The sequence below is a fragment of the Ornithodoros turicata genome, chromosome 1, assembly GCF_037126465.1.
Source record: "Ornithodoros turicata isolate Travis chromosome 1, ASM3712646v1, whole genome shotgun sequence".
Lineage (NCBI taxonomy): Eukaryota > Metazoa > Arthropoda > Arachnida > Ixodida > Argasidae > Ornithodoros > Ornithodoros turicata.
In genome coordinates, this window is record NC_088201.1 from 149,441,841 (window position 1) to 149,454,145 (window position 12,305).

General features: G+C 44.5%; 1 protein-coding gene across 1 annotated transcript; it reads right to left on the reverse strand.

Moving 5' to 3' along the window:
• Window positions 1-10,169: 10,169 nt before the first annotated feature.
• Window positions 10,170-11,555, reverse strand: LOC135387227 (uncharacterized). The gene has a single exon (XM_064616531.1). It carries the CDS (start codon window positions 11,553-11,555, stop codon window positions 10,170-10,172), a length of 1,386 nt encoding a protein of 461 aa, XP_064472601.1.
• Window positions 11,556-12,305: the final 750 nt, after the last annotated feature.

A 12,305-nucleotide genomic window follows, 5' to 3' on the forward strand; every position in this document is an offset into this window, starting at 1 on the left:
TCCCTAGCCCACAGCGGGCATTGTGTTAGCCGTCTTTGTTCCTCAACTGGGGATGGCACCGGTGTGTAGCGGAAACAAGACGGCGCTCCTGCTTTCCCTTGGACCTCATTGTCGATACTCTGAAGCGAAGCTTATTTAGCGACTCAGTTTCCGACCACATCTTTCTATTCAGGGTGGCCATACAGGTCTGGATTGTCAAATCCAGGTGTGCTTTCGACAGGCGAAACCTGTGGAAAGCGCAGGTGTGTGAATCAAAAACTGGGTATTTAACCGGGATGGAACACGGGGTGCCGTGGCTCACCAATCATATGAATGATGTATATTTATCACTTTTGTGAAATGCAACCGGGATAAATAGACCAGGAAACTTGACACAGGCCCTAACTCCCTGAAGCAGTATGCGTACATACGTTGCCATAAGCCATAAGACTATCGACGAAATGAAAAACTAGTCCTACCAATCACACAGATTGATCAAAAGACGTAAACGTAAGGACGCAAACAAAGAGCAAAGGAACAGAAAACCAGCGCTATATCAGGACAATACATTACATTATACGATATACTAAGAGAACACCATATACACACACAAAAAAACACACGAAGGAACACAAAAGTCTACGTTATACCTAGAACGAATTAACGGAAAATGAAGCGCTCCAAAGGGCCGCGCTGCAAGCAATAAAAAATAAAAAAATGGACACAATACAAGCCAAAAAAGGCATCGACAACCACATAATTCAACATGCAAACATATGTAAAGTACACATACGTATACAAGTAAAGGAGAAAAAAAGGACTCAAGAACACATACGCAAATCTAAAATCGACAATATCAGTCCTCTTACTATAAACAACGTCCATTTCTGCATAACCCCCTCGCTGCAAATCCAATCCAATTAACTTACCTTATCTTACCTCATTGCTGCCAAAAACGAAGGAGGTAATACTGCGTTAAGCGTAACAGTGGTAATAACGATAAAATTGTTAAGCGTAGAAAGTCGGACAAGTTGGTCGGAGTGTGCTCCATTTTTAATATGAACGATAAAACTTTTTATTATGTGCTTTAATTGCTGCTCTATGTGAAGTAGAAAATCTGTTGTTGCATACTGTAAATGTATTTTTATTCGCGATGCATTAATTTCCGCGGTAAAAATTGGGCTCATGAATAAAGAGGCATTGTCCATGCGTTGCCGAGATTCATTCACCAGATACATTCCACCAGATACAATTAATAAATCGCCAGTGAAATATTTTTAGAAGTAGTTTTCACATATTGACAATGGTGACATTTTTTAAAGAAACTGTTTGTGGTATGGTGAAATCGAATATCTTCTGTATACGAAGAACCCTATTTTTTTTTATTCACGCTTCTCTTTATTGACAATTAATATCGACGACGACACTGTGGTTTTGTTTCTTGAGTTATGTTGGTTCCACAGTTAATGATAGTCGGAAAGCTCTACAATTTCATTATTATATCACCAAACGAGATGTGTCGTAGCATCAAACACGTCCTGATAGTGAAGCCGTTGGAAATGGTTAAACAAGTGTGAATTTTATGTTTTGCATGGTTATCTTGCAGATTTCCGTTGTATTTTATATGCTCTGGAGAAACACAGTAGCTAAGCGAGTTTTCGTTCGAGAAGTGCACGAGTACAGAAAAAGTAATTAATAAGAATATGAGGAATTTCAGTGAAAGGATGGTTACGTGGCGAGCAAGTTGGCGATAAGTATTCAACATAGCAGCAACCTTAGACGAGGGACAAGAAAGGCCACACAAGCGCACAAAACGTCTCAAACACAACGACATAGCTTATTGCTGGTCACTTTCCATTTGTCACCCCCTTTCTTTTTTTTCTGTCTCTGGGTGTTTTAAGTTGCCCTTACTGACTAAATCTCCTGTTTTCAGAATCATACCAAACCAACGCCCGTCACGTGACCCACCGTATGCCACCGTATACTCGGCGAGCAATGTGCAGTTGGTAACCTTCTCGAAACAGTGTTGTCTGTAGTTTTCATTTTTTTTAAATCTATGTGTGTAATGGGGACGAAAATTGGGCCGAGAAAAGCATGATGGCTCAGCCTAACGTAGAAGTACATTTTCGGATATTGCACCTCCACTTCTTTATGGTACCCTTAACCAGGCTTGGGAGCTAGTACTCATATGTTGTATTATAAAACAGACACACAATGGTTGCCAGAAATCAGTATTCTACTAATAATACATAATAGTAATACTACTGTATATTACTGTATATTACAGCAGTAAAACTTTACCCTACTCAACTGTTAGTCGCTGATTATCATGAAACAAAAGGCAGTAATACATATACACAATTTGCGGCCCACTTGAGGCGTTCATTGTTTTCTTGAATCATTGTTTATTGGATGCATTTTTTGCATCCGCGTTTATTGGATGCATGCATACTCCGGATGAGCGGAAGGGTGCATCCGGGGTGGGGTATTACCATAGGCTTAGCTAAAATGGCCCGAATATTAAGCCTGTGGGAATGATGCTCATGCAGTGAATCATAGCTGGTGCACAATAATACAACAACGACGGGAAACGGCCGAAATTTACGATGCCGTGCTTGTACTATTCACCAGCTAAGTAAAAAGATGATGACTTATTGTTTCTGCCCTTCAGACTTTGTTTCAAATTTCGTATGGAGTGTCTCGACGCGCTGATGAATTTTGAGCCCAATTGACACTTTGCTCTCAGTCTCCCGTTCAAACTTGTGCGACTACCCACACGACTGACAGGATACACACCGAAGGCACACTGAATGCACATTGGACCACACGCGCTGCTGTAGATGACAAAAGCCTCGTAAATGGGATGACTAATCCTTAGGGACGCTGACCTTGAAGGAATGCACGAGGGCCTGAGGTCATTCTCTCTGGGGGAATTTGGGGCCAGCCCATAGCTGGTCATTGTTTCTCACCAAACGTTTCTGGAACGCCGGAAAATCACTGATAAATTGCACAGGTGACACTCGGTAGGCGAGACATCTCAGCGGTTATTACACCTTTTAGAGTAGTATAATACATGCAATATGTCAGTTTGGGCATTATAATATAGATATAAATATATTAAAACATAAATATATGTATATATATATATATTATAGATATATACATATTAATAAAATGAGTATTATGAGTATATTACAAGCACTCCAAAGTTTCACAGGAATAGTATTACCACCCACCCCTGCCCTTAACCTAATCCTTTGCAGCTTCTCAACATTAAACAACATTGTTTGGATGTGAGCAGATCTGGCTATAAAATCAACATAGATTTAATCCTACTCTCCTCGCAGATAATACCTTCATTCTGCGGCACTGTGCAGCTGTGCTACTCCTTCTACGACAACATGAAGAAGGTGGATTTTCATCTCTACCTATTTAGTCCGTTTGGAAATTATTCAGTTCACATTCTCTGTTTAATATCATTTCCTCAATTTTGGTGGTTTGTCATCAAGTGTCTCGCTCCGGGTAATTCGGGTCATTGTCTACGAAAGCTTTGATGAAGCCTGTATATTGCAATGTGAATGCAGACGCGCTCGTCTGCATTACCAGCGCGCACACATTTTAAAAGCGTGAGTAGCCATAAAGTTAAAGCAGAAAGTGTTATCTCACTCTGAACTTCTTGTTTTAACGCGTACTACGCTTTTAACCGCAGCGAGACGGGAAATAATCTGCTCCATCTTTGAGCGTCATGCCAAACACCTATAAATGCGACTGCCACTGTCTTATACGTACATTTTATTCGTACACTGTCACATGGTCATCTAAGTGCACCAACGGCTTCCTTTAATCCAGCCAGCATCAAGCTATTCTGATGTCCCCTCAAGACATCCTTCAAGCAGTATGTTATGAAACTGTCTTCGTAGAACCCTAGCACTGATTGTTTGGTTTCATTATCCAGTGATTGTTTTGCTCTTGTTTGATGTTGGTTCACTGAGGACGTCAGTCTTTTTTCTTAATGTCTCTTGCTTTACGCACCAAGCGGTCAGGCGCTCCGAAGTAATCCATGGTTTGCTGTCTTGACCACGACGCTGGTACCAGGGTTAATATCATCGCTCTTCGTGATGCGCTCTCTTCTGTTGAGAATTTCTCCTTCAACTCTCGCAGCAAGGTCTTATAATCAGCGACGAGGATGGCCACGGCTCTTCTGATGTCGACAGCGTTGCTATGCCGACGCATCGAGACGTCCGTAGGCCTTTTCTTGCCCTGGACTCTATTTTACGCAATTTCGCTTCTGCGTGTCTCTGTCGTCGAGGTATGGCCCTTTTTTGTGTTACAGGAGTTTCACCAAGGATTTCCATTGATTCGTTCAGTGAACGGAATGAGTCTTGCTGTAGGTTCACCGATGGTGTTCCCGGGCTCAACGCCGGTTCAGCTTCAACTGACGTGGTGTCCTCTTCATGCTTGTTGCATTCCATGTAACAACTTGGACACAACTTGTCTCCGGGGACCACTGAAGCGACACCGTGCGCTTAGCCAATGTTGAAGGTATTATGTTTGTACCACGCACGTTCTTCTTGTGTTTACCGAACGGGTTGACACAGCACTTTGATGCCACCTTCTGGCTGTACTTTCGGGTGTACAGCGCGTAATGACCTCCACACGCAGCACTGATTGAAGAAGGCGCGCACTTTGCACGTGCGGATGTTAAATACTGGTCATGTTCACTAAGATCGCTGAACTTGCTTAGAGAAAGTGTACGTGCGCAGGTATAACCGACGTTGTACGAACGTAGGTTCTGCTCTTTCGGCTCAAAGGAGCAGAATCTCTAGCCTGCGATGAAGTCGATGCCACATCTATGGTCACGCCTGAAGAAATGCTGCTCCCAGGAGAAGCACCAGTAAGATGGTGCTGGTGGTGGTGATGGTGAAAAACTGCTCTCGGAGGTCGGCCACGCCAGTAAGAACGTTGTTTAGTATGGCAACACGCTCTGAGCGTCTATCCTTCGGATATACGCATTGAGGGATCAACATGAAATCGCTTGCGAGTGAAGCAGTACAACCTGCGTGCTGCGTTCTGTGTTGTGTTGTAAACTCTCCATGCAGTTTATTGCCCGTGGCGCCCTTCCTCAAGGCTAATATCCGATCGGAAGCAAGATGATTCCTCTGCAACAGTACGTTACACCTCAAGCTTCAGTGTATTGCAGAACAATCATCTTACAATAATAACCAGCAATAATTGCCGACACAGAGAGCGTAAGACTGTTAGCCTTCGACGACAACTGGATTATGGCGTTTACATCTTTACAACATCAACATTTTTTCTGCCCACCACCAAACGCGTCTTTCAACAAGAACGACCTTGAGGCTCCAAATGTGAGACAAATATCTGAACCGAAATTTTGGCGACATACGGAGCAGTGATGTCCGAAAGTGGGCCTGTTGCACTAACACGTAGTCTGGGGCCTCAGGCGCACTGCAAAAAATAGTTACCAAAAGACAACAGAAATAAGCCTTTTAGCTTTTTCCAGGCTTGATGTACACACAGAGAAAAAAAGGTAGAGAAAGGAGTAGAAGAGGCGCCGCTCTACCCGACCTACTTTTTTTCTCCTCTTTTGTAGGAGGAGAGCGACCGTTCCCAGCTCCCGGTTGCTTTTCGACCCCAAGGTTGGCCAGCAGGGGAGAAACATTCAACCTCATGTGGTCCAAGGACCCGCTTGCGTCACTTTCTCTCTCGCCCTCACGAACGCGAGCATGAATCACACTGCGCTCTTGCTGATAAGCTGCTTGGTTTCCAGCAATGTCATCTTGTATCAGTGGTAAATAAAGGAAAACAAAATTTTAGGCAGTGTGTCCCAAGATAAATTGACCAGAGCGCTTCACAAAGAGAGCGTAGTTGGTCCCCGAGAAAGGTTTTGTTCAATGAACACTTACCAAATGTGAATGGGGTAGCTGCGTAGCTCTGATCTGTGTTAAGAACAAGGCTAATTTTTCGTGCGGTTTTAAGATGAGTCTGCGCTATAGAGGAGCAAAGAATATCAGAAAATCGAATATCGATAACTATCGATAACCGACCCCAAATATTGATAGATCGTTAAAATATCGATATGCAGAATGTCGATACCTATCGATACACTGTAAACGTTTTTTTTTTCTCGAGATGTATTAATTTTCGCGAATTTCGCGACTCCTAAATAATCGCGAAAAATTGTACTCGCGAATAAATTAGCATGGTTGATGACTACAAAAAAAAAAAGAAGGTTGTACTGTGCTTATTTTAATGTTTGGTTCATTGGCTTACATTTATTATTTATTCTTTTATTTTTTAACGTGTAGCTACTGTTCTTCAACTATCCGGCGGTTTAAAACTATCAAAATATCGTTATTCCTACGACAAATATCGATATCCCTTATGGTCTTTCAATGTGCTGTATGCGCTTTTATTTGTATACTTCGACAAATATGTGACACGTACAACTTGCTCTAACTTTACATGTTACTGCCAAGTGACAATATAGCGAAGGAGGAAAGCGGCTCGTAGCTCGCAAGTGTATACGCGTCGCCTCGCTTGCTTCCGCTGCCGACCGAGGGAAGACGACCACCTAACCTGTCAACGTCTTTGCGTGTTGTTTCTTATTTTTTCAATATGCTCGCTCTCCTTGCATTGCGTTTTGTATTGCCCGGAATGTTAGAAAGAAATCGGAGTGTAACATCGCGGAACGGTCGTCGGCGCTGCTTACGCGAACAGACCACATATTGCAAATCATGTTTGCAGAAGAAATGTAGGGCTTATGCAATGCCCTCAGGCGCAGCACGTTCCTTTCAGATAGCCGATAATGCACCCTCCCTTGTTGCCTCCTTTCCCCCAAGTGCAGTTTCATTGATGCAGTTTGCATTACGGCCACTTTGCCCTGCTCAACGCCCTGTTTTCGGACAATACCGTTCTGAGCTCCCCTAAGGAAAGGATGTCAGCTACGTCATTTAGAGACTGGAGGACGGGCATTCTCGTCTGTCTGGTCCGTGCGGAACGTTGTTCGAAGATGTCTCCCAGAAAATTTCTCGTAAGCTATGGTGGGCGCAAAATTGTCGTTTCTGCGACCGATGTAACCACAGTTGGATCCCTCATCTCACCGGCATCGTTAGCGCTGAACCTGACAGTTGAAGATCTCAAGCTGAAGAAATTAACGGTAAGTGCGTGAAATTGACATCAGTATACTTATTGCATTGGGTGAGAATGCACACTGAGCCCCTGGCGATGAAGTCCACTCCCTGACGAACGGTAGTTGCAGTTAGATAACCAATATTTTAAGCTAGGGCCGATCCTTCAGCTTCTGGATATCCCGCAGCGCGCGTTTTCTGCTCGTTATGGTCATTGCGGTCGATGCACGTGCAGCTCAGCGAGCGCCAGTTATGGATTATAAAAATAATGCTTGCTATGCACAGTTCAAGATTGGGTCCCTGGTAGTTTCTGCATGGCTACGTTGTTTGCCCCTTGCCCTTAGCTCATATCTGATTCTTGGTGGAATGCAGTTGCTATTCGCATGACATCGTAGATTAACAGCTCTAGGCGTTCTGTTGAGACAAAGCAGTCTGGCGTGCGCGTTGATTTCGGGAGACACGGCAAAATGTTGTACAGCAATTCCGCTTGCCTAATAAACCTATACCATTATATGCAGTTTATTCATGATCAAAGGAATAAGTCACTGAAAAGGTTAACCAGCTGCTGCAGTGATTTCCTTCTTTCATCATTAATTTCTTAGACATTGAGGCTTTGTATGTATTTGTCCCTTCTATGTGTTCCAGCCGCAGGACATCAATTGTCATCAGTTAATTTATAATCGTAATTTTCCTTTTTGTATCTTCACTGAAGATCTATGATGCCGATTTCGACACCTTTGTCGAAGCGTGTGCGTCCACGATCCTACGGGACAAAGACAGAGTCCAGCTTGAAGATGAAGGCCCATTGTGTATAAGGTATGCTGCAGAACCTTCTGTCCCTTTTAGTCTGTGTTTGATTTTCCTATTGTTTCCTACCATTTCGGCTGCAGGTTTTACGTTCAAAAATCCGCAATCTGCGATGCGATCTCGTGGATGAGCGGAATGATTAGAAAAGCCTGAACCAGGGGGGGGGGGGAGCCACAAGACCTCATTGGAATCGTTGTTTACAAGCGGGTTGTAGCGGGGCAGTTGGTTGAAGTACATACTTGAGTGAAAATGCAGCAAGAGACGCGGTCAGGTGGGTTAAAACAGCTCTGCAGGTCTCCTGTCGTATAAGTTTTAACCCACTTGTCGCGTCTCTTGCCGCATTTTCACTCATTAGAATTTCCTTTTCCAGATTTGGTTCTGCCAGCAACTTTGCTTCCAAGGGCTCTTTCCTCTCACCGATATTACACATGTTTATGTCATTTTCTCTAATTTCAAAAAGGAAGCCATGCCATTGCCTTAGTATACTGCTAACACCTCATTCCAGCATTTTACAGTATTTTAACTACTGAAATTCTGTACTCCATAAGTTTCAAACAGCGGCGAGGCAGCTGACAAACATGGGGTCTCCGAACACGTTAGAATAATGAGGGACGAACTACAGAAACCTGATACGTCCTCAGATGTGCTGGTGCACAGCATGAAGTGCACGTTCGATGACAGACGTATATGGCTCACAGGGTGCCCATCAGTAGCAGGTGTCTTCGGAATGTATCCTGCCTTCCATGATCCTAAGATAGTAAGTACACGAGGAAGAAAGCTTTCTAGATGTGGATGCAATTACATCTACCGAACTACATGCAGGGTTCAAAGTACTTGTCTTTCTTTTCTCCCAGATAATGTTTGAATTCGAGCTCATGACTGGCATCAACATAAAGGACACATGGCAATTGCGACGGTCAACGAGACAGTCCTGGGAACAGCAAAGAAAAAGAAGCAGATGAAAAAGTTCTTCACGGCATTTGATTCTCGGGAGGATCCAAATGGTATGTTTCATATTGGTATCAATTACTGTGACAGTCTGTTAATCATGCACATTCATAAAGCATCACAGCATTGCGGGTTGCCACAGAAATGTATACTGCAAGTGTAGATGGATCCAGCTTTAGACCTTAACTGCATGGTCTTTACTTTCAGGGAGGAAAGGACCACGTGTACCCTACCATATGTACATCAGGGGAAATTTCTGAATCATTGGAGGCTTCCATCTGCTTTGAGGACGTCACTGTTAAGGGATAGTTGAAGCTGCGGGAACGCTGATAGTCATGTATTGGCTTATGGACATGGAGTTACTGCCAAGGGCTGTGGCTAGCCTGCAGGTGCTCAGCGCGCTGGCTGGCGTGAGGGTGGGAAAACTACTGCCAATAGCAAAAGTTGCTCTTACAACTCTTCAGTGCTCCTAAGACCCATATGTGTGTTTCCCTACAATAAAGAGGGCCTATTTGTTCACACTTCATGCAAGCACTTTTGTCAATTTTGTTGCATGTAGGGATGGGCCCCTTGTATCATTCTACGCAGAAATATTCAGCCGATGGAGTATGTAGAATTGCCCCGTGGGGTAGAACGGATGCAGCACAAATGAGGGAACTATTCCCCCTTTTTTTTGGTAGGGTATTTCTTCACAGAAGTAGAATTATTCTTCTCGAATAGGGTACAAAGATCTCACAGGAATGGCGAAAATATTCAACCGATGAAGTAGATACGATTGCCCCATAGGGTAGAATGGATGTACCATGTAAAGTCTCGCCCGGATCCTAGCAGAAGAACTCCTACCTCTAGAACAGCATATTTATTCTACGAGTACAGATACAACGTTCTACCGTTCGAGCGCATCAGAAAAAAAAATGTTAAAAACAAAAAACGTCATCTTCCTCTTCTAGTCATTGCTTTCTTCCTCTTCGTCGTACAGTCATTTCTTCACACTGCAAGATCCTTAACACACACCCCGAAGAAATGTTCAGTACATTACACCTCGAGTTTATATAGCAGATCTCCAGGCCGTAGCACTGTGGTTCGATCTGACATGCGGACCTCGAAAGCCCGTGTTTTTCCATCTTTGCCTGGAAAGCTTCGTATTATTTGTCCCGTCGACCATCCTTGTCTCTTCTTTCTGTCATCGCGGACGATCACGATGTCATCCACTTGAAGTTGTCCTCCTTTGCTTTTGTTATGAAAGTTCCTGAGCTCCGTGAGATATTCCGCGGACCATCTCTTTCAGAAGGTATTCAAATTCTCTGCCCGTTTCTGCCACATTATCTGTAGAGTACTGCCACTGCTCTCTGGTACATCGCTAGCTTTGGTGTTCGGTAGCGTTGTCAATCGCTTTCCCGTCAGGAATGCCGATGGACACAGTGGATGCGTACCTTCCTCCTCATACACGAATGTTATTGGACGAGAATTCAGGACGGCTTCGACTTCTGTGAGAATGGTATTGAGTTTGGCTTCCTTCAGACATCTTGCGCCGATCGTCTTCTTCAAGGTGACTTTCACCGATCGTACTAGACGTTCGTAGAAGCCGCCCCACCATGGGGCATATGGTACGTTATACCGCCACTCTACTCTCCATTCAGCAATCTTCTCTTCGATTTCATGACCGTGTGTCGCATCCCATAAATTTCTAATCTCCTTGTTGCTCTTGCGGAAAGCCTTGGCATTGTCGCTATAGACAACTTTGGGTATTCCTCGCCGCGCTAGGAACCGCCGGAACGCCAGTAGAAATGCGGTCGCTGACATTGCTTCTACAAGTTCAAGGTGTACGGCTCTGGTCACTGCGCACACAAAAATTACGAAGTATGCCTCCTTTGCTGAACGTTGTGCCTTTATCCACACTGGCCCGGCAAAGTCGAGTCCTGTTACTGCGAACGGCTCTGACTGTGTCACCCTCGTTGATGGCAGAGGAGCCGTTTCTTGTCTCGCAGCCCTTACATTGTATCGTTGGCAGACGACGCATTTCTTCAAGATGCTTTTGATCAACTGTCGCGCGTGCAATATCCAGAACTTTTCCCTTAATTGGACCAGTGTGTCTCTTACTCCTGCATGAAGCAGATCCCAGTGACACTGCCTGATCAGCAGTTCCGCATAATGATTCTTCTTTGGTAGGCCGACGGGGTGTTTCTGATCATACGGCAAATCACTGTGATGTAGCCGACCTGCTACCCTCAGTACGCCACTGGTGTCCATAAACAACTTGCTGCCTTGCAATGTTGACCATGTTGGTAATGGCTTGTTACTCAGCACAGCCGCTATTTCTTCTGGAAAGGCTTTCCCTTGCACAAGTTTGATACAACACTCTTCGGCACGTTGCAACTCCTGCGCTGTCAGGGGTCCGGTAGTGTAACTTTTCTTTGTAGCGTTCCCTCTGAATCGCAAAATCCAGGCCACAACCCGATGTAACCTTCTCACAGAGCTGTACCTTTCCATCTCTATGACGTCTTCCGTCTCTGTAGTCAGCGTTTGCAGAACTTTTGTTTTCTTCTCCTCCAATTCGTTTCTATCAAGGTCATCGTCCATGTTCCACACAGGCCATTCGCTGTCGCTTCGAGTCATCCAGCTTGGTCCTGACCACCACAGCTCGCTTTCAGTCATCTTCTTTGCTTGCATTCCTCTGGTCAGTAGATCTGCTGGGTTTTCTTTGCCCTTGCAACACTTCCATCCATCTATTTGAGTAAGCCTCTGAATTTCTTGTACCCGGTTTTGCACGAACTGCTTCCAGCGCTAGGGATCACCACGTATCCAGCAAAGCGCTATTCTGGAATCTGTCCAAAAGTGAAGCCGAACTGGACTGATTTTGATCTTTTCAGTGATGTAGGAGACAAGCCTTGCTCCCACTAGACATGCCATCAACTCCAGTCGAGGTATTGTCAGCTCTTTTATTGGGGCGAGCCTTGACTTTGCCATCAGCATCGCTGCGGTTCTTGTTCCACAAGAGTCTTCCATAACTGTGTACGCTACCGCACCGTACGCTGTAGGACTCGCATCACAAAACATATGTATCTCTGTATGTACCACGTCATTGTCCTTGTCTCGGCCATAGTACCTCGGTACTCTTATGTCTGGTAGATCCTGTAGTTCGGAGCCCCACCGGATCCACGTTGTTTGAAGGTCTGTAGGTAAAATGTCTTCCCATCCCATCTTGCGCTTCCACAACAGTTGGAAAAGGATTCTACCACGGATCGTAAACGGTGCCAACATTCCCAGTGGATCAAATAGGCGGGCTATGATCTGCAAGACACGTCGTTTCGTGTCGCCACCTTCATGGTGTAGACTCCACAAGTCGCTCATGCCAAATGTTAAAACGTCCGTGTCCGGCAACCACGATATTCCTAGAACTTTCTGCATATCCTTGGGATC

What these genes read in the sequence shown, in the direction of transcription:
- LOC135387227 (XM_064616531.1), bottom strand. Translation starts at nt 11,555, where the DNA reads ATGCAAGCAAAGAAGATGACTGAAAGCGAGCTGTGGTGGTCAGGACCA.